Raw genomic sequence first — 22,957 nt, forward strand, 5'->3', positions numbered from 1 at the left:
AACTATTGATTTAATGTTCTTGTATCTACCAATACGGTCTCCATTCCAATACCTCAGTAATATGTGGTGGAACAAATAAAATAGGCATATGTCTATTTATTGGCAATGTTTAAATTATTTGCAAAATTCCATTCTAGCCAAAAGAAAAAATAGGAAATAAAAAGAGAAGTACATATTTTTTAAATCGTAGCAATCATTAGCTTTCATCAATAAACATACATATACAGAAATGTACAAAGACATTTATTTTTGTTAAATAAACTATGTATTCAAATTAGTTTGGTAACAGAAAAGTGATAAAATGTTTCCCTTTTAAAAAACATTAATATCAAAATCATGATTCGAAAAACTCGAAATGCAATGAATACAGCTAGCTCAAAAGGTTTTCCTTTTTTATTAAATAAATTGGATACATATTTTGATAAATGAAATCAATACATGATAAAAAGTAATAAGTACAGAAAAATGTAGCCAGTATTTGAATGATGGGGACACTGGGGAAAAATCAATACATGTTATTGGTTATTTTTTACTTATTTTTTATTTTGTTGTTACTGCTAATTTTCTACCTGTGGAAATATACATTTTATGACTTATTTGGTTTTCTGTTGCTCTTAAATGTTGTGGTGCTTCTTTTCATTGCACTAGTATTACGATGCACTATTGTTTTTTTTGTTTGTTTGTTTGTTTGTTTTTTCACAAACTTTATTGAGACTAAGGACAGTCTCAAAGCACTATGTTGTATTTTTTTTCTGGCTTTTACCAAAATTGTTTTTAGTGTGTATTTTTTTATTTATCACGTTTACCCCTTTGGTGCCCTGTCTAATCTCGTTGCATACAATGTTTCACAACGTTGACATCAATGACAATATCAATGACAATAAAGACAATTAAATTTATATTTTCACATTTTTTAATTACATTTTAACATTTTTGTTAGGCAATTGGATGAACAAACTCTACTGGCCGTAGTTTGACCACACATGGCCTATGTGAGTCTTGATGTACAACTTCTCGCTAATTAGACCTCGATAGTACTGCATAAATAAGTTGGGATCCTTGAGGGAACGAATCATGCGCAGTGGTCCATATCAGTTAAAATGTCAATGTTCCTTCATACCTCAAGGTGGATTATATAACATCTTGTTTGCTCTGAATTCAATACACAATTCAATCTGTTCAATGGGGTTTGGTGGCTTTGTTGGATAAGATTCAATTTGAAGTTGAAAGTAGGTCAAAGTACTGAAAACATGCAGATATCGGCTGTAAGTAATCTACATAGGTACTCACCTCTTTGCCTACAAAATTTAATGAGGTGCATAGGCACGTATTTTATATAAAGGTCATCAGGCTTGGTTATGGATGCCAATGTCAGAGGATTCTATTTACAGTATGTACCAGTAACCTTATATATTAATTGATTGAGTGTTGTGCGTTGAATTCACCAAACAGAAATTGACCAAGGAAGCTGCGGCGATCCAGGCATTCCCGCATATGGCAAAAGAGAGGGGACGGGTTTCCGTCACGGAGACAAGCTGTACTTTGAGTGCCTACCCGCCTTCGAGCTGGTAGGCAAGAAGAACATCACCTGCCAGAAGAACAACCAGTGGTCGGCCAAGAAGCCCAACTGCGTTTGTGAGTTCGCATTCTGCACATGTACCCGCATCAACACAATGAATTTATGCGTATTAATATGCATGACGGGTGCCGACAAACACGGGGGCTGTTGCATAATAAATGGTCGTATTATCTCCGCAGTTTGCTGAGAACTAAATTTCAAGCAATGTAAAGTTGTATTCTTTGATCATTACGGACATAATTGAAAAGACTATTCCAAACAGACCTGTTCCTTTACAACATACAGTATATGTTTATTGTGTTTTTGCTAGTGGATACCTGCAAAATGTCACAGATGACCAGTTTTTTAAAATGTACTTATATTGCCCATTGGTGTTTGTCGTCGTTACCATTACATCATTGTCACTAATGGCCTAAAAGTTTTTGTTCTTCGAAATCTGAGGTTTTCTCTCCCTGACCTACTTGCAAGTGAAAATTCAATGATGTCATCTCTCCTCCGTTTTGAGTGCCTATTAAATTTAAACATATCAATAAGATAACCTGAAAGCCAGTACAGCAACCTCTAATCTAATATGCATGACTTTTAATAAAACAAACACTTATATTTCCTGGAATTTTTCCAGAAAAGTCGAATAGAACTCACTATGTTAAATATAAAAAAAAAACACATCTGTATAACCATTATTGCAATATTCTATGTGTTGATCTTTATTATCAGAATATATATTTTCTCATTCTCCCAAAAAGTAGAATAAGTTGAAATAAATCACTGCTGTATTACCGTCGGTAGCATAGCGGCTGTGTAGTTAGCGCGCAGCCCCACAGAGTACAGATCCAGGTTTCAATTCCAGCTACCGGCCTTCCGTGCCTTCCCTGTGCCTTTCTGGGTGTCCTCTGGGCACTCTGGTTTCCTCCCACATTCCAAAAAGGCTAATTGCCCAGCCCAAATTCTTCCTAGGTTTGAATGAGCGTGTGGATAGTTTTCTGTCTCTGTGTGCCCTGCTACTGGCTGGCAACCAGTTTAAAGTGTTCCCTACCTACTACCTGGGAAGGGCTCCTGCACTCCCATCACCCTAGTGAAGATAAGCGGTGGGGAAGGTGGATGAATGTATAAGCGGTATCAAGATTGTCCCTATGTTACCTGTAACATTTGCAATGTCATTTAAATAAATGCATATTTATTTTTGTAATCACCATTGAAAAAAGCTTCACAGACTTTTTTTTTCTATTGCCCATCCTTTGTGAAGCAAACACATGCACGGTAGTCTTTTTGAAATTACACAAATTAACTCTGACAAATGTTCAACTTCACCGGTGTTGTTGCTATTTTTGGCTCCTTCATCGTTGGCATTTACACCAACGAGCATTCTTTTTGGCCAGAATGTTTCCAAATGCAGTTTCTTCTTTTGAATTTTTTCGATGAAGCGTTCTCACAAATCGGAAACGGTCGACGATTAAAATATAATTATGTCTTGTGTAGTCAAATGGTTGAAAAGAAGGGAAATTAATTTCTATTTAGCAAATGACCTTCATTGAGTGAAAATTAATGGACGGTTCTTGGCCACAATGATGATAATTATTCTCTTTCTGTCCGGCACTCTTTTTGCTGTGAACAAACGAAATGTCTCTTATTGAAATGCCGTACTTTCCGCACTAAAATCTGGACTGGACTATAAGGCGCATGGAATTAAAGGAATTAATTGAATTATGGGCTAGGGTTGCACACATCTTTAAAAAAACACTTTATTTGTGCGGTATATATTACAGAACACATTTGCATACAATTGCATGGCATCTGATACAACAGGAACTGAAAACGGATCACAACGTGAAGTGAGCTGAATGGGAACCCCTGGACCACAAGAGATACAAATGAAAAGACATTAGATCGTATATCATCATCACACTATATTTAGTCACAGTAATGAATCTATTGTTGTTGTTATTGTGCCGAGCTGCAAGAATATTTTCAGACAGTAAACCAGTCCATGATAAAGCTGACTTGTAGGCTGTACAAAGCACACGACATTCTGAAATGAATGACGAGAAATACATTGTGCGACGTATTTGGTTGTTCTCAACTGAAGGAAGGGATTGGCATCCTGAAAAGTCATTTGGTGATGATATGAATAAATACATCGCTGCACGTTTTCAAAACGATTGTCACTTACAATGCTTAGTGTGAGGGACGCGAAAAGTAAAACATCATTCTCGATAGCATATCTTGTACTGTGACTACAAAAAGGTAACTCATAGATAAGACCCAATGCCTTTTCATGTGTTGTCTTTATTCTTAGTTGTGTTGTGGATTGGTGTCTGCTGTGTACAAGCTCACTTCCCATTGCAGGCAGTCGAATGCAATTTTGAACAACCATCCATGTGACTAGCATCCTCATGATTCGGTGCTCTTAGTATTTCTAACTTGTTCAATCCCCGCTACCACTATTGCTATGGAATTGTGGTCAATGATCAAATATACTGTTTCTAATGCTGTTTGCATGTCAGGTGCTCCAGGTTATAAGGCACATGTTGCAATCCATGGCCAATTTGGGTTTTTGGGTGGGCCTTAGATATCAGAACATATGATAATTAAGTTTTAAAGTATTAACATTTTTTTCCTTTCTTTGACTCTCTTGGATATTTTCTTCTTTCTTCTGTACAGTTTCCTGTTTCTTCAACTTTACCACACCCTCAGGGGTGCTCCTTTCACCAAACTATCCACAAGAATATGGCAACAACATGCACTGTGTCTGGTTGATCATAACCAACCCAGAGAGCCGGATTAATTTGGCTTTCAACGACCTGAGCATGGAGAAGCAATTTGACTTTCTCTCTATTAAGGATGGGGGGAAGGTACTGGTTTTCTTTGTAATCCTCACTTTTTTCTAAATTTTAATTCTGACATTCAATTTTCGGTGCTTCACTAGGCTGAGTCTCCAATTCTGGGCACCTTTTCTGGTGATGTCCTCCCTCCTCCAATAACCACCAGCGCCCATGTGGCCCGCCTGGAGTTCTTGACCGACCACACATACACCAACAGAGGATTTAACATCACTTTTACAAGTAAGCATTGAAAGCAGTGTTGGGTCCTTTAAAATTAAGTGAAAAAAAAAGAAGAGAAGGCAAAATCTATGGACCCACTCTTACCAAAAAGCTATACATGACAGGCAGGATGCAGCAGCAGCAGTCCAGGTGGGAAGAGGTGCCAAAAGTGTGCCTGTAAGTCACACACTCAGTTATAAACTTTTGCCTAGGTCACTGGGTGAGAGAGAGAGAGAGAGAGGCTGTGCTTTTTACATATACAAGTTGTACTTTGGGGGAATTATGTGTACGAGTGAATCATCGATCCAAGGGCAATAGTATCGAATTGATCTGATTGAATTACTTGCTTGACATCAATAATCGGAATGATCTGCCCCCCATTAGCGCACAGGTTACAGGCGTAAAAATTGATACCAAATGTTATTTATATCGCATTACAGTACTCCTTACCGAAAAGAAGCTTCTTTGTAACACGTTACTCCCAACATTCATCAAGATTGGTAAGGGTTGATTTTAAACCAGGCAGGGATTTGTTTCTGATTTTAGGTCATATGCTCATCTCGTATGCATCGGCAAATAAAGCACATAAATCAAGTCCTTTAACAATGAGCCACCCATCTCCTGCTAACTCCTATTCACAGTGCCAGTGACTCCAAGGAAATGACAAAGTCGGCAATCTTTTTTTGTCTTTACAGAAGCCTGACATCTAAATAAATCTAAAACAAAGAGAAAGAATCGGTAGCAGACAAACACATTGCAGCAGTGCTCATTATATTCTATTTCGGGATCCTGCTGACTTGTGAGGCAATATCCAGATTGGTTCCGTACACGCTGGTAAACCTGTTTCACGGATATACTGTACTCTAGTGTGTCGGTGTTTTTTTTTTGTACTGCAAAATTGTTGCATATGCGCCTGGATATTGGGTTGCAGAAAATCAATTTCACAAGTTTTAGATGTAAGACAGCTGAGTCCTTTCCACCTCAAAAATAGTTTAGAATCATTCACCAAATTAAGCACACTCTCATAAAGCCTTATGCAAGAAAAAACATGTCAAATAATGTGATTATTTATACATTGGCGATATATTCGTCGGAACAAATCAAAAAGGTTTGGTTTGATAACATTCCATTCTTGTCATATTTGATACAGCAAGTCACACTTTTTTTTAAAATTGGTATCTTCATATAAGGTAAAAATAATCATTCAGACATGTGCGACACAATAGTAATTGCAATTATGAGAAATAACTTTTAACTTTAAGCATAATCAATTCAATTATGCTAAATGCATGCACAATACATCTTTCCCAATTGTGGCAATTTTGCAGGGTTTCTGAAAAACCCTCACCATGAAAAATATCGCTTCCTATTGATTATATGTGCAAGACGTGTTCAATCTGATTCAATCTGATACATCAGATAGGATTTAAACCCCACAAAAAATAGTTAGATATATTGTAAATTATAGGGTATTTTTTAAATAATATAGAAAAAAAAAACTTTTTTCTTGTGTAACTTCATTTTTATTTTATTTTATTTTTTCTTTTTTAACACTCACGGAACAAAAAAGAATGGGGGTGGTTGATAAAAACAAAACAAAAAAGCTAAACTAAAACAAACAAAAAAAGCAACACAAATAACATTGCAGTGTTGGGGAATGTCTTCCATGTTTAAATAGTTCTTCAAATTTCAGTCTGTTTGTAAGTGTTGTCCTTATTTTGAGTATAGTCTAGCCATGTTTCTCCTATTTTAACCTGATTGTAATGTTACTATTAGAAAATACATTCCAATACTTAATTAGGTCGAGTAAAACTAAATTATAATAGCAGAAGTAAATGGAAGGAAACCAAGAGGAAGCCCGCGATTGAACTGGATGGATTGTGTTATGAGTGCCCTGCAGGAAAGAAGTCTAAATATAGTGGAAGCTAGAGCTCTTGTTGGTGATATGAATGAGTGGAGAGGTGTTGTAAAAGGATAGTGGGATGTCTGGACGCGTTCTAAGGGATGGGCAGGGCACCTGTATGATGCGGCAGGGTAAACCAGTGAAAGCTGTCGGGTGGTTGGTTGGTTGGTTGGTTGGTTGGTTGGTTGGTTGGTTGGTTGGGTGGGTGGGTGGATGGATGGATGGATGGATGGATGGATAGATAGATAGATAGATAGATAGATAGATAGATAGATAGATAGATAGATAGATAGATAGATAGATAGATAGATAGATAGATAGATAGATAGATAGATAGATAGATAGATAGATAGATAGATAGATAGATAGATAGATAGATAGATAGATAGATAGATAGATAGATAGATAGATAGATAGATAGATAGATAGATAGATAGATAGATAGATAGATAGATAGATAGATAGATAGATAGATAGATAGAAATGTAGCTACCAAGACTAACACAATGTTATTAATAATCTAATTACTTTAAATAAAAATGAATTGAGGACTGTGATTAGAAAACAACTACTTTTTAAAAGTGAAATAGCAAATAAAATAATACAATTATCTCATAGTGACATCTTTGTTATCAAAACCTCCTGGTAATAAACAAATCGAAAAAAAAAAAAAACTATATTGATTTGAATAAAGCTACATATCCATATTCATTGGTCAAAAAATGTGTAAATGTGCAAGGTCCATTTTGCTTTTTTGTCTTTTTGTATATTCCCTGCGCTTTGTAGCACTCTTTTTTTGTTCCAATACACAAAGCAATGATAACTCGTGGTCAAATATTACATAAAAGACAAAAATTGTAATATCTGTCTTTAGAAATATAACCTGGACCCAGAGCTGTGTTTGTATGTTTGAGATCTTGACTCACTCTCCCTGATAAACAAAGACACCAGTAGATAAGTGGTGTGAAATTGACTGTATATTTGACCGTGTTGTTATACACCGGTGTGTGTTATTGGCAGGGTGGTTCCATGTATCCCGAATAGCAATTTAAAAATTATTTTGACCTGAACAAAGGCAAACGGCTACACAAATCACACCGCTGCGTTTGGGACTCCCAAGCAAAACTAACTCATGCATTATAATGAGTAAGTTGTGAAGGATAAATATACTAACACTGGCTTACGACAGGAGCTGTCAGTTGAGGGCGCCTCTTAGTTCCGGAGGACAATGTCATTCGAAGAAGTGACAATCCCTCGCTTCCTCTTCCCCCCCCCACATCATTCACGTTAATTAAGAAAGCGCCAAACTCCATTGAGCCCATTTGGGACATGTTAATAAATAACAACATGATGGATGATATGTGGCTTAAACTTTGTTTGGGTTCAATAGATGCATGCTGGGGATTTATCAACACCTACAGTATGTGTCACCTAGCGGCACACGTTACCAAAGAGCAGGTGATGCATTGGTTGATTCGGGTTTCTCTCTGGAGCTTTGACCTACCGGTCAAAACTGTGCAATACAATAATCCATTGTTTGTTTTTTTTTGCAGATGTTCCGTTCTAAGATTGAAACACTCATTTGCAGTGTGTTCGTGAAAATTTTAAAACATTGTACTGACACCAAAGATTAAACCTCTACATCATTTTCATTCTTGCGTTACAGAATATGACAACATCTATTGGTCAAATAATACACACTGTCGTTTTAACCTTTGTATAAAAGTGCGTGCCCCAAAATAACATCCTAGGGTCAAAAATAGGTTCGAAACCCCTGCTTTAGTATGTTTCGGGTCCCACTACAGGTGCTCTTGTATGTCTAGAGAGTGTTTTTACATGATTACTGTTAGAAAACCTCAAAATTGAAAACGATTTTTGCATATGTAATGTACATTCGCAAAGCTGTTTTGTGTACATGTACAACTCAGACCACAGGCAGACACAGGCAGAAAAGGGGAGGTCGAACACAATCTACAAAAATAATCTGCAAAGAAAGAAAAGACGGGAAAGGTATCTGGGATTAATATAAACTTGTTTTACAGCGTTTCGCCATAACGAGTGCCCGGACCCGGGAGTCCCCGTCAACGGGAAGCGATTCGGTGAAAGTCTCCAGCTGGGCAGCTCAATTTCTTTTCTGTGCGAGGAAGGTTTCGTTAAGACTCATGGCTCACAAACTGTATCCTGCATCCTCAAAGACGGCAACGTGGTGTGGGACAATGCGGTCCCACGATGTGAAGGTGAGGACACTTGGATTGAGCGATAATAATTTCAAAGACCGTATATACTTGCATATAAGCCCACCCCCTAAAACTGCTTAAACATAGCCACATACTTAAACATCTCATCTCATCTCATCTCATTAGCTGCACCACTTATCCTCAGTAGGGTCGCGGGGGTGCTGGAGCCCATCCCAGCAATCATCGGGCAGTGGGCAGGGGACACCCTGAACTGGTTGCCAGACAATCGCAGGGCACACGGGGACAGACAACTCACTCGCTCATTCGCACCTAGGGACAATTTGGACCGACCAATTCACCTGAAATGCATGTTTTTGGAATGTGGGAGGAAACCGGAGTGCCCGGAGGAAACCCACGCAAGCTCGGGGAGAACATACAAACTCCGCACAGGAAGTCTGGAGCTGGATTTGAACCCACGCAGGAGGTTCCCAAGACATGAACTGTGCCGCACATGCGCTAACCACTGCGCTGCCGTGCTGCCTACTTAAACATAAAAAACAATAAAAAATAGAAGAAAATGTTTATCTTAAAAACCTGCAATTATCAGAGACACTCCATATCAATTTTGTTTCTGGACATCAAACCACTCGAAATTGTCCTTCTCCGTTTCTGGAAACTGTCCATGTTTTGATCTACTAATCGCACATTTAGTCTTAAGTGCAATTTTCGGGAATACATCTTTTTTTTTTTTTCCGGTCATCTGACATTGTTTCAATCTACACTAAATGTCCTTGCTGCTTCCAGATCATTTGTTTCTTTAGAGGCCTTTATTACTTTTAGCTTCAAATCCATGAATAACTGATCCTGCCTGTTTTAAAAATAGAAATTAAATATATATATATATATATATATATATATATATATATATATATATATATATATATATATATATATATATATATATATATATATATATATATATATATATATATATATATATATATATATATATATATATATATATTTATATATATATATATCACTCTGAAAATTAATATTATCGCAATAAATGGTCAAACATAGCAACTCAAACAATATTTCATATGATTGTGAATACTACAGGTTACTTTTGTGACGTTCTTCCGTTACTTCCTTTTGTTCATTTCATAATCATCATTCCTCATGACCTTTAATAACCTCAAGTTCTCAGGGTAGACAGTATAAAGGGAACTGTCAGCCCCCTTTGAGTTAGATGGAATTTGGTGACAAGCAACCTGGGACATTTTTAAGGAAGGTACTTGATCTGTCATTTATGCAGCCACCATAGGAGCAAGCACCTTGAAGAAACAACCGACCTTGATAAGAGCTTTTACCAATTTAAATTTGCGGTGAAAGGATCGAGAGGAGCCCGAGTCTTAAATTTGGGGGCAGAATCCGAGCAACCTGTTAAGTTTTATCCGTGGCTAATCCCGAGCCGATCCGTTTTGTCTTGCCCTCCTTTTTTTGCAGCCCCCTGTGGAGGAGAACTGAAAGCTCCCAGTGGGATCATCCTCTCTCCTGGTTGGCCAGAACTCTATAAGGAGGCTCTGAACTGTGAATGGATCATTGAAGCTCCTCCAGGCTACCCCATCAAAATCATTTTTGACAAGTGAGCCACCCGTCTCTTTTCAAAATGTATTTTCACCCTAATGTACTTTTTAGACCTATTGAGCGATGCAACACAGGAAACCCATCATTTCTGATATACCGGTACTTTGACTTCGCTTCGACAGCCATTTTGTCCATAGCACTTTAATTGTTGGCACACCGTTTCTTTTTTCATAAAAGCTACCACATGCCAAGGTCTGCAATACATTAATGTGCTTTCTTTTTTTGCAAAACTTTTGTGTGACAACCTGTTTTGGTTAATTAGATTAATTGCTCTCAAGCCAAAAAAGAACAATATCATAAAATATATACGTATAAGACATTGCAAGGAGAAAATAGTTGTTGTTTTTTTCCAAATGCGGCACATTAATACGTTGCACATAGGGTGCAGACAATTTTCCACACCAAAATGTTTGCAACTATTTCCTCCAAGCTTCAATATCTACATTGGAAAAAGTACTCATTATTTTATCTCATCTCATCTCTCATTAGCTGCACCGCTTATCCTCAGTAGGGTCGCGGGGGTGCTGGAGCCCATCCCAGCAATCATCGGGCAGTGGGCAGGGGACACCCTGAACTGGTTGCCAGCCAATCGCAGGGCACACAGGGACAGACATTCCGCTCGCTCATTCACACCTAGGGACAATTTGGACCCGGCCAATTCCCCTGAAATGCATGTCTTTGGAATGTGGGAGGAAACCGGAGTGCCCGGAGGAAACCCACGCAAGCACGGGGAAAACATACAAAATCCGCACAGGAAGTCCGGTAGCTGGAAAAACATTATAAAGCTTTTACATCATAAAACAACTGTCATCTATTGTTGGAATAGAAGGTCTTTTTCTAAGCCAAATACAAATATTTTATAGCTTTAATTACATGCACCTTATTGTCCCGTGCATCTTTTATACGAAAACAATACCACAAAAGACTATTGTTTGGGGTGCACCTTATAATCCGGTGTGCTAGTGAAGGAAATACAATATTTGTTTGGTATCATAATATCATAATTTGGATCGTTGTGCCCACCTTCCTTTCAAAGGACGGGCAACACATGATGAAACAAATACTTCAACGAAGATGCCACATTCAATGTATAATGTCCTCATGAGTATTTGATACTATTATATGATACGTGATCCCACAGGGACAACCGCATTATTTTGCAACAACAACAAAATAATGCATGCACACAAAAAAAGACATAAACGTTTCCGAGCGGGCGTCTGTCAGGGGACGCCATCATCCGACACGCTTGAGTGAGAGACGGCGAGCGGTCGGATCAAACGCAACATTAGCGTCTAGCTGAGGCCCGTCCTCGCGTCCTCGTTGCTCCTCTTGATCGCACGCCATGAAAAATGAATCTAACATAAATATTTGTTCGCCTATCATTTTTACACCGCATCAATAAAATATCACAAAACACTTCATTTAGATAACACGGCTCCGAGTCAGGGCAATTTATTCAGGCCTTTTGAAGATGGAGTGCCTCGGCTCGCTTGAGAGGCAGGGACAAACCAGGGTACTGATGCAAACGCACACAGGAAAATGTGGTGGAAAACCTGGAAATATATATCTTTTTTATATTGTGATTAGTTTTACTGTTCCAGCTATTTTGTTTTTTGATTGATAAAGCATAGAAACTGTAAAACAAGTGTCACCAACAACGATAAAAAAGCAGAAGCACAGATTAGTACAATCAAATGGTTGTCCTTGGGCAGTGTTCGTTGCAGAGCACTAGAAGCTAACAAGTGTTACCAAATAAACAAGCAGAAGTTTTGGAGATCCAGAGTCCGAGCAGCAAAGTCAACAGTCCTAAAGTTCATCAGGCGGTATTCAAAATATGGTATGTCAGGCAACAGTTTGGTACATAGGTAGGCAAGAGTGCTGTCACAAGGGTCCTTGGAACATGATAAGAAAGGCAAGGAAATAGCAAGGAACTAAAGGGGACTTAGTACTAATAAAAGGAAGAGGATGGAACATGATGAAGTGATGTAGAGTGGGAGAACGTGAGAGGACAGAGGAGTGCAGGATTGTGACCTTTTTTTTATTTTTTTATTTTTATAGGGGAGACACTAGATTCACTCTGCTGTAGTAGCTGCAGACAAATTTTAATCTGTGGTACCAAAGTTTCATCTTTCATTGTTGCTCCATGAAATTACTATTACAGATTTGCAAAAAATTAAAAAAACCTAGTCGGTAGAGTTCAAAGTATGACACAATAGACAAGGTTACACTGCTTACACAACCACGAATTTCACCCTGCTGCAGATTCCGCACCGAGGTCAACTACGACGTGCTGGAGGTCCGTGACGGACGTTTTCCCTCTTCGCCCCTGATCGGAAGTTACCAGGGTACTCAAGTTCCTCAGTTCCTCATCAGCACCTCCAGCTTCCTGTATCTTCTCTTCTCCACTGACAAGAGCCACTCTGACATCGGCTTCCGGATACGCTACGAAAGTAAGTCAAAACCGACTCTTCTCGGCCGGCAGATTCCCCTAATTTGCTCACAGCCAAATCCCTTTGCAGTTCCTCTGAAGGTAAATCTTTGCAAAGCATGAATAATTTACTCTGAGCACCACTCATGCGGCAACATTGCGGAGTGGGAAAGAGGACTAAAACTTCTCGTTTGTTTGTCGAAAAAAGATGCTCTGGTAAATAAATTATCAGGGCTGCTCAAAAAATAGAAATTGTGCCGCATTGAAAAATCCTTTGCTCCCCAATTGACCGGATAAAAGTCGAGAAAGTCTATCCGTGGTTTTCCCGATTTGAATTTCTGTCTTTTCTGTGCAGCCTTGCAGCTGCAGTCGGATCATTGTGTAGACCCCGGCATACCTGTCAACGGGCTGCGGCACGGCAACGATTTCTACGTGGGCGCCCTGGTGACATTCAGCTGTGATGCGGGGTACACCCTTAGCGATCCTGAGCCTCTGGAATGTGAGCCCAACTTTCAGTGGAGCCGTCCACTGCCTAGCTGCGATGGTACGCTGCACAATTTTGAAAAAAAAAAAGACTTTGGCAGATTTACTTCTAGTCATAAAACTCCGGATGTTATTTTCTGTGAAAGAAAGTTTGTTTTAGAATTATTTTTTTACGTCTTTATGTTTTCTCACTAGCTGGCTAATGTGCTGTTGATAAATTCAGTAAGAGGATATTTCAATTGGGTTGAGGTTAGGGGGATCGGTTGGTCAGTTTGATTGCTGGGTAGGTGTGTCGGTGATGGGGCGATGGGTAGACACATGAATTGCTTGGTAGGAAAGCAGAGATTTGGGTAGGTGGATGAATAGGAGGGTAGTTGAGTAGGTTGGTAGCTTAATAGATAAACAGGTAGGTGGGTATACAGAATGGTAGATAGACAGGTAGCAAGACAGGTAAATGTGTAGTTGGATAAATTGGTGGGTAGATACAAAGGTAGGTGAGTATATAAGATGTTGTTGACAACTAAGCATTTAGCTATTTCAATGCATAGGCAGGTAGGTTGTGTCAATTGGAAGTTATCTAGATAGTTGCATGGGTATGTTGACGGGTAAAACTGTAATTATAGAAGTTGGTGGGTAGCTACATAGTTAGTTAGATATGTAGGCTGTTAGCTAGGTGGGTAAAGGAACAGTTATTGTGGTTGGTGGGTGTGTAGGTATTTGGGTCGAAAGGTCAGCCACAGACTGGATGGATGAACAGGTGTATTGGTAGATAGGCACAGTAGGTAGAAACATAGGTGGTTATCTGGATAGTTGGATAGACTATATGCTACCTATATGTAAGAGAACAGATTGAGCCTAAAAACAAGGCTAGGCAGTAGCTCACAAGGTAGAGCGCTCGTCTTGGGATCAAGGGATCCCAGCCAGTTCGAATCCCGGCTCATCCGTGTTACATGTCGAAGTGTCCTTGGATAAGACACTAACCCCTGATACTCCCAATAAGCAGGTTAGCGCTTTACATTAAGTCAACCAGTTGAACAACTTTTTCAACAGGTTTGACCACTCCGCCTCATCCTCACCCCTGAGTACTGCAGCTGTCCTTCCCCCTCCCCCTCTGGACACTAGCATGGAAGACATCGCCCCACTAAAAATAACTGCAGCCCAGGTGTGTGGAGAGCTGAGAAGGCTGCGAACCAGCAAGGCAGCTGGTCCAGATGGAGTATCCCCCGACTGCTGAAAGCCTGTGCGTCTGAGCTGGGAGACCCTCTACAGAGCATCTTCAACCTGAGCCTTGAACAGGGGAGGGTCCCTCAGCTGTGGAAAACATCCTGCATCATCCCAGTCCCAAAGAAATCAAGACCTGAGGAACTCAACGACTTCAGACCGGTCGCCCTGACATCACATGTGATGAAAACCATGGAGCGGTTGCTGCTGCACCACCTGAGGCTACAGGTCCGTCACGCCATCGACCCACTTCAATTTGCTTACCAGGAGAAGGTGGGAGTGGAGGATGCTATAGTATACATGTTACACCGATCCCTCTCTCACCTGGATACGGCTAAGGGGGCTGTGAGGATTACATTTTTGGACTTCTCCAGTGCCTTCAATACCATACAGCCTCTGCTACTGAGTAGGAAACTGACAGAGATGGGAGTTAGCTCACACCTTGTAGAATGGATTACTGACTACGTGACAGGCAGACCCCAGTATGTGAAACAGGGGGGCTGTACATCGGACACTGTGGTTAGCAGCACAGGATCTCCGCAGGGGACCGTGCTCTCTCCGTTCTATTCACTCTATATACATCGGACTTTAAGTACAACTCTGAGTCCTGCCATGTGCAAAAGTTTGCCGACGACACTGCGATCGTGGGATGTATGAGAAATGAGCAGGAAGAGTACAGGAAATTGATTCAGGACTTTGTCCGATGGAGCGACGCAAACCACCTGCACCTGAACACCACCAAGACCAGGGAGATGGTGGTGGACTTCAGGAGAACCAGGACTCACCCGGTTCCTGTAACCATCAAAGGAGAATGTGTAGAATTTGTCCAGACCTACAAATACCTGGGTGTGCAGCTGGACAACAAACTGGACTGGACTGCCAACACAGAAGCTCTATGTAGGAAAGGGCAAAGCCGACTTTACTTCCTCAGAAGGCTGGCCTCCTTCAAAGTCTGCAAAAAGCTCCTGAAAATATTCTATAAGACAGTTGTGGCAAGCGCCCTCTTATATGCGACAGCGTGTTGGGGAGGCAGCGTCAAGAAGAAGGATGCCTCTCGTCTCAATAAACTGGCGAGGAAAGCGAGCTCTGTTGTGGGCACAGAGCTCGACAGCCTGACAACAGTAGCCAAGAGACGGGCACTGGAAAAGCTGCGGTCAATCATGGACAATCCATCGCATCCACTACACAGAATTATCTCCAGACAGAAGAGCAGTTTCAGCGACAGACTGCTGTCACTGTCTTGTACTAGGGACAGACTGAAGAGATATTTTCTTCCTCATGCCATGAGGTTCTTTAATTCTACCCGGCAGAGTAAAAGCCCACAGTAAACCACACCACCTACATTGCATATTACCGAATCTTATTGCAATATGTATTCTGTGTAGCACTATTTAGTTATTCTATATAACACGCTACAGTGGGCATTTGCACGTCACACTGGGTATTTGTATATTGTATTCTTGCTTTATTATTGTATTGTTCTCAGCTCAGGGATGCTGCTGGAAATGTGAATTTCCCTTCGGGGATGAATAAAGTATCTATCTATCTATCTACCTATCTACATGGCTCCAAGGCCGCTATTGGGAAATGTGGAGCACATTGTAAAGCGCTTTGGGAAGTCATTGACTTGAAAAGCGCTATATAAATGCAGATCATTTCATTTCATTTCATAAGGACTTACTATATGGGTATGAATGGGTAGTCTGGGTAGATAGGTATGTATGTATGGCCAAGTAGAGAGGTAGGTAGACAAGTAAGTGGATGTCCATGCAGGTGGACCAGTAGGTGAGTAGATAGATTAGTAGGCAGTTAGATCGAGAGGTAGGTAGACAGGTAGAAAACTCGGGATGGAAGTCGATAGAAATATCAGTCAGTAGGTAAATAACTATGAAGAAAGATCAATAGCTAGATCGTGGGCCAGGTTTTGGCATAAAATGTGAATGATTAAATCGGGCCGGGATTCTCTCCACTTGCCATACCTTTTCTCCATAGAAGGTCCGGGCAGCATGTACTATGTTCGGTGCGTCGCCGGCCAATTGGTTCCATGAGGCCGATTGGTCACCTGTCGGCCTCGCGCCAGCTCATTGGCCTCTTGCCGGCCGATCACCCTTCCTACTTTTGAAAAAATGTGATTTGGGTTTACGTCAGGCCCGGTACCTCAAATCAAGTTAATCAGTCGGGCTCGGGCTGGTTCGGGCTTTCATACCCGCGGGCCGGATCAGGTCGGGCTGTTGTTTTTAGGCTCAATCTTTTCTCTTACATATGGGTAGCAAATTATCAATCTATTCAGTTGGTGGACAGATTGATGATGGTTTATTCTAATTATCAAAAATTAAGAAGTTACGTTTGCCCAATTTAGAAAGCAAAACAACTTATGTATTTGGGTTTGATTAACAATGTTCTCATTTTTTTATTCGTGGTATTAAACTTCAACTATACTTCTGTATATACTGTATTTTGTGGACTATAAGGCACACATCAAAATGAAAAAAACAAAAACAAAGAGACATAGGCATTCCAAATTGCGCCATATAGGTCAGTGCACCTATTATTCTAACTCTATATTTTTGCTTGTCCTTATACACACCTAATTATTGTGCATTGAGTTTTTGTCTTTCTCTTTTCCCTTTCTGGACCCCAGCCCTTTGTGGGGGTTACATTCAGGGCAACTTTGGCACTATTCTGTCACCCGGTTTCCCCGACTTTTACCCGCACAACCTCAACTGCACTTGGATCATCGAAACCTCACACGGCAAAGGTGAGCACCAGCCTCCAATCCACGGACCGTGCACAATGTTATCAATCAGGCTTTTTAAGCGGCCTTTACACCGAACAAACTCCCATTTTGCAAGGAAGCTAGTCTGATAGGCTACCCCGAGGCTACCTTGCCAGGGGTAAGCCTGACCCATTTTGTCACCGTCAGAAAAAAGATACCATTATAAAATATTTTTTTTCCTACCGTCTGGATTTGTAGACGTTTGTAAGAAAAAAAAATTTGGACTCAAAGCACACCTGAATAAAATTTGCATGCTCCAATTTGAGGAGGAAATTGAATTTTGTCTTTGTAAAAGCCACACCAGAATTTAAGCTACATGCTTGAACAGCCATAACAATGAACCAATTCAACAGAGCTGTGTCCCCGCATGCCTAATGCCGCTTTTTGCTGTGTCGTTTACAGTTCTGCACCGAGCTCTTTAGTATTTGTGGGGGGATCATGTGACCATTGACAATGGTGATCGCAAAAAATGTTGCAAAAATGTGAGCCCTATATCTCCAGATGAGAGCGCCATGGTAACCATACTGTGGAGAATAGTGCCTGATTGCAATAGAGATATTTATTGTTGTGTTTATGTCATTAGTGGTTTCTATAGTAACAGACCAGTATGCATTCCTCCAGGATTATAGGAAAATTCAGTGGTCTGATATTGAATCAGATGATACAGAAAGAGATAAGTTTGACGGATAACTTTCATTTCGATGTGAAAATCGAGGATTTGATTTGTGAGTGAAAATGTTGAAATATCCTGATTATTTTTTAGATATTGGGTATAATAGTGTCAAACCTTGCGCTCCTGCAATGTATTATGCATATATATATATATATATATATATATATATATATATATATATATATATATATATATATATATATATATATATATATATATATATATATATATATATATATATATATATATATACTGGACTGTCTCAGAAAATTAGAATATTGTGATAAAGTTCTTTATTTTCTGTAATGCAATTAAAAAAACAAAAATGTCATACATTCTGGATTCATTACACATCAACTGAACTATTTCAAGCCTTTTATTATTTTAATATTGCTGAATTTGGCTTACAGCTTAAGAAAACTCAAAAATCCTATCTCAAAATATTAGAATATCATGAAAAAGTATACAAGTAGGCTATTCAACTAATCACCTGAATCATCTAATTAACTCGAAACACCTTGCGAGGGTTTCCTGAGCCTTAAAAACACTCAGCTTGGTTCAGTAAACTAAATCACTGCTGATCTGACTGCTGTCCAGAGGACCATCATTGATACCCTCCATCAGGAGGGTAAGACACAAAAAGAAATTTCTCAAAGAGCAGGCTGTTCACAGAGTGCAGTTTCAAAGCATATCCACAAAAAGTCTGTTGGAAGGGAAAAATGTGGCCGGAAACGCTGCACAACCAAGAGAGATGACCGCAGCCTTAACAAAATTGTAAAAAGGGCCGCTTCCAGAATTTGAGGGAGCTTCAAAGACAGTGGGCTGAAGCTGGAGTCCAGGTATCAAAAGCCACAGTTCACAGACGTGTCCGGGAAATGGGCTACAATAGCCGTATTCCCATGGTCAAGCCACTTCTGAACTCAAGACAACGGAAGAAGCGTCTGACTTGGGCTATGGAGAAGAAGCACTGGACAGTTGCAGAGTGGTCCAAAGTCCTCTTTTCAGACGAAAGCAAGTTTTGCATTTCATTTGGAAGTCAAGGCGCCAGAGTCTGGAGAAAGGCTGGAGAGGAGCAAAATCCAAGTTGCTTGAAATCCAGTGTGAAGTTCCCACAGTCAGCAATGGTTTGGGGAGCCATGTCAGCTGCTGGTGTTGGTCGACTGTGTTTCATCAAGTCCAGAGTAAATGCAACTGTGTACCAAGAGATTTTAGAGCACTACATGCTTCCATCTGCTGAAAAGCTCTATGGAGATGAGGATTTCATTTTCCAGCATGATCTGGCACCTGCCCACAGTGCCAAAACCACCAGTAACTGGTGCACTGACCATGGCATCACTGTCCTTGATTGGCCTGCTAATTCCCCTGACCTGAACCCCATCGAGAATTTGTGGGGTATAGTTAAGAAGAAGATGAAAGACACCAGACCTACAAATGCAAATGAGCTGAAGGCCGCTATCGAAGCATCCTGGGCATCAATAACACCTCAGCAATGCCACAGGCTGATTGCCTCCATGCCACGCCGGATTGATGCAGTAACCCGTGCAAAAGGATTCCCAACCAAGTACTGAGTGCATCAATGGACATTTTCAAATGTTTAAATTTGGTTTTGCTGTTATAAAATTATTTTTTTACTTGGTCTGAGGAAGTATTCTAATATTTTGAGATAGGATTTTTGAGTTTTTTTCAGCTGTAAGCCAAAATCAGCAATATTCAAATAATAAAAGGCTTGAAATAGTTCAGTTGATGTGTAATGAATCCAGAATGTATGACATTTTTGTTTTTTTAATTGCATTACAGAAAATAAAGAACTTTATCACAATATTCTAATTTTCTGAGACAGTCCAGTATATATATATATATATATGACCATGAACTTTGGGTCATGACTGAAAGAACATGATCCCGGCCGAAATAAGTTTCCTCCGCAGGGTGGCTGGATTCTCCGTTAGAGAAAAGGTGAGAAGCTCAGTCATCCGGGAGGGACTCGGTGTAGAGCCACTGCTCCTCCGCGTTGAGAGGAGCCAGTTGAGGTGGCTCGGGCATCTAATAAGGATGCCTCCTGGACGCCTCCCTCGGGAGGTGTTTCGGGCATGTTCCACCGGCAGGAGGCCCCAGGGGCGACCCAGGACACGTTGGAGGGACTATGTCTCTCGGCTGGCTTGGGAACGCCACGGGGTCCCGTCGGATGAGCTGGAGGAGGTGGCTGGGGATAGGGACGTCTGGGCTTCCCTTTTAACGCTGCTGCCCTCGCGAACCGACCTCGGATAAGCGGAAGACAATGGATGGATGGATGGATGGATGGATATATATATATATATATATATATATATATATATATATATATATATATATATGATATATATATGATATATATATATGATATATATATATATATATATATCATATATATTAAATATATATATATATATATATATATATATATATATATATATATATATATATATATATATATATATATATATATATATATATATATATATATATATATATATATATATATATCATATATATTAAATATATATCATTACATATTATATAAAACAGCATCGTGATGGACTAAACGTCTCCAGGCACGCGGGGTTTTCTATTCAGAGCACAAGCGTTATGAAAAAGAGCAGTGCTGCCACGAAAAAAAAGGAAAAAAAACGCATCGTATTTAAAGCCATAGTGTTTAAATTGTAGCAAAAAATAAAAAGCCTGTAGTCCGGATTTAATTGCATTGTGAGAAAAAAGCAGCTCGTATTTTTCCTCAGTGCAATGCACACTTTGGGTAATTGAGTGCCAAACTGATCAAACATGTTTAAAACCAGACACTCCAAAACAAAAAAAATGCACCTCACTTAAAGCTGCAGTTTTTGAAATGTAGCAAAAGGCATTGTATTCTGGAATTTACCCTGACCATAGTTGTGTAAGTTTTCAGCTGTAAACGTCTTATTATTTCAGTCATTTATAACTCGTTGTGAATTTAGTGAGTCGTATCAAACAACCTGCTTGAATCTGTCGGTTTGAGAGAATTTCCCACTGACCTAAATTTTGGTACCCAAATCAAAATTGTCAGGAATTTAAAAAGCTTGTTGAATACAGAGAATCAATAGTGGCATGAAAATGTGTCTTCTTTAACAATTAGTTTTTTTTCTCCTGCCCATTTCTAGGCGTCCAGTTCAACTTCCACACATTCCATTTGGAGAGCCCTCACGACCACTTAATGGTGACTGAAAACGGCAGTTTTTCACAGCCCTTGTGGAGGTTGACCGGCTCTACGTTGCCGCCTCCACTCAGCGCCGGGTTGTTCGGAAACTACACGGCGCAGATCCGCTTCCTCTCCGACTTCTCGGTTTCCTACGAGGGCTTCAACATCACCTTTTCCGGTTAGGATTCGTGGACCATGCAGTACATATTATTTTTAAATCAATTAAGTGCATTGTCATTGATATAAACGTAGTGAAACATTATCTGTAACAAAATTAGACATGGTACTCCAGGTTAAAAACATTATTCGGATTTTGAAGAGAAAAAAATGCTAAAAGACTTTCAGGATTCATAGGCAAACATATTTACAGTGGTTTATTTAGAGACTGACATAAGTTTCAATATCAGTACAATGAAAACAGAAGAGTGCACAATAGCAATAGTGCAAATAAAGTAGTTATAACTTACCAGCCTTGTCATCCTGGAAGGGGGATTATTACCTCATGTGCTGTCCCTTCTCAAGGTTTCTTTATTTTCTTCATGTTGAGGTTTTTGAGTTTTTCCTTGCCCACATGTAGGTTTTAGATCAGAGCATGGTGTAGTAACGATACTCTTTGTGATTAGGTGCTCTACAAATAAACATGACTTAGCTAGGCCAGAAGTGAATGGGTTTAATATATACTGTAAGTTCAAATGTTTTTTTGAATATATTTACAATAGGCAGTTTCATTAGACATAAAACACATATCAATACTACATTAAACACATTTTAGTCTATTTTTTCTTTTCTTTTTTTTGTAATCTGTAGCGCAGGGAAAAAACCCCACTAAAAATGAACAAAACAGAATTGTATTTGTATTTCAGTCTAAGGTTTTATTTATCATATTTACCGCCTGCTATGAACAAAAGCTAGTGAGTGAGTTACTTCAATTGCTTTCAAAATATAATGAATACATAAAAGGTAAACAGAATTTCACTGGGAAACAATCAAGTTCTTACGATATTTTTCTCCTTTTATTTTATTTTCGAAGTTAGAGCAGTATTTTTGTGTCGGTGCAGCTAAGGGAAAAATATTGTTAAATAATAAAAAAAAATGTAAAAAGTAAAAGATTATCTATAAAACAGAGCCGAGAATGCTTTTATTTGAATATATTCATTTTTATCTTACTATAGCCCCTACTCAGTTTAAAAAATAACATAAAAATAAGTTTGTAGAGTGTCACCACGTTCTTTATTGAAAAAACAAAAACAAAACACAAACACAGAAAATAACAAATACAAATAAAAAAGGCTCTTCTCTCAGGTCCTATCACACACAAGCTTAATGAGAAACTTCCCAAATACTAATTTGATTTATTTGTGTATTTTTCATTTTTGCTTTTTTATTTCCAGAACATGATCTAGAACCGTGTGAAGATCCTGGCATCCCGACCTACAGTACCAGAAAGGGGCTCCAGTATGGAGTGGGAGACGCCCTCATGTTTTCCTGTTTCCCCGGATACAGACTTGAGGGTCCGGCCCGAGTGGTGTGTTTGGGGGGTAGGAGGAAGGTCTGGAGTTCCCCTCTGCCAAGGTGTGTTGGTAGGTAGTCACATACTTTATTTTAGCTTCCTTCACCAAAACTGTATACATTTGCATCAGAGGTGTGACAGTCATTTGAAATCAGGGGACACTATCAGTTCAATTGGGCTAAAATTTTCTAAAACTGCTATAAATATAAAGTCCAAAATGGTTCTGTTTATTTTTTATGTACATGATCTGAAGTAGGTAGTACGGCGGTGCATTGGTTAGCAGCACAAGTGCGGTCATAGGA

General features: G+C 39.5%; 1 protein-coding gene across 2 annotated transcripts in view; it reads left to right on the forward strand.

Annotated features, from left to right (window-relative positions):
* Positions 1-22,957, forward strand: part of csmd2 (CUB and Sushi multiple domains 2) — a 312,145-nt gene that overhangs the window by 158,820 nt on the left and 130,368 nt on the right. For both annotated transcript variants that reach the window (XM_088329136.1, XM_088329135.1), the window contains 10 exons: positions 1,453-1,635; positions 4,241-4,431; positions 4,506-4,641; positions 8,566-8,760; positions 10,210-10,348; positions 12,616-12,803; positions 13,137-13,325; positions 17,127-17,243; positions 21,108-21,323; positions 22,537-22,725. In XM_088329136.1, coding sequence (XP_088185262.1) covers positions 1,453-1,635; positions 4,241-4,431; positions 4,506-4,641; positions 8,566-8,760; positions 10,210-10,348; positions 12,616-12,803; positions 13,137-13,325; positions 17,127-17,243; positions 21,108-21,323; positions 22,537-22,725 — 1,743 coding nt within the window. The remainder of the gene's footprint in view (positions 1-1,452; positions 1,636-4,240; positions 4,432-4,505; positions 4,642-8,565; positions 8,761-10,209; positions 10,349-12,615; positions 12,804-13,136; positions 13,326-17,126; positions 17,244-21,107; positions 21,324-22,536; positions 22,726-22,957) is intronic.

Source organism: Urocampus carinirostris, chromosome 2 (genome assembly GCF_059441175.1).
Source record: "Urocampus carinirostris isolate Australia breed hairy pipefish chromosome 2, RoL_Ucar_1.0, whole genome shotgun sequence".
Classification (NCBI taxonomy): domain Eukaryota; kingdom Metazoa; phylum Chordata; class Actinopteri; order Syngnathiformes; family Syngnathidae; genus Urocampus; species Urocampus carinirostris.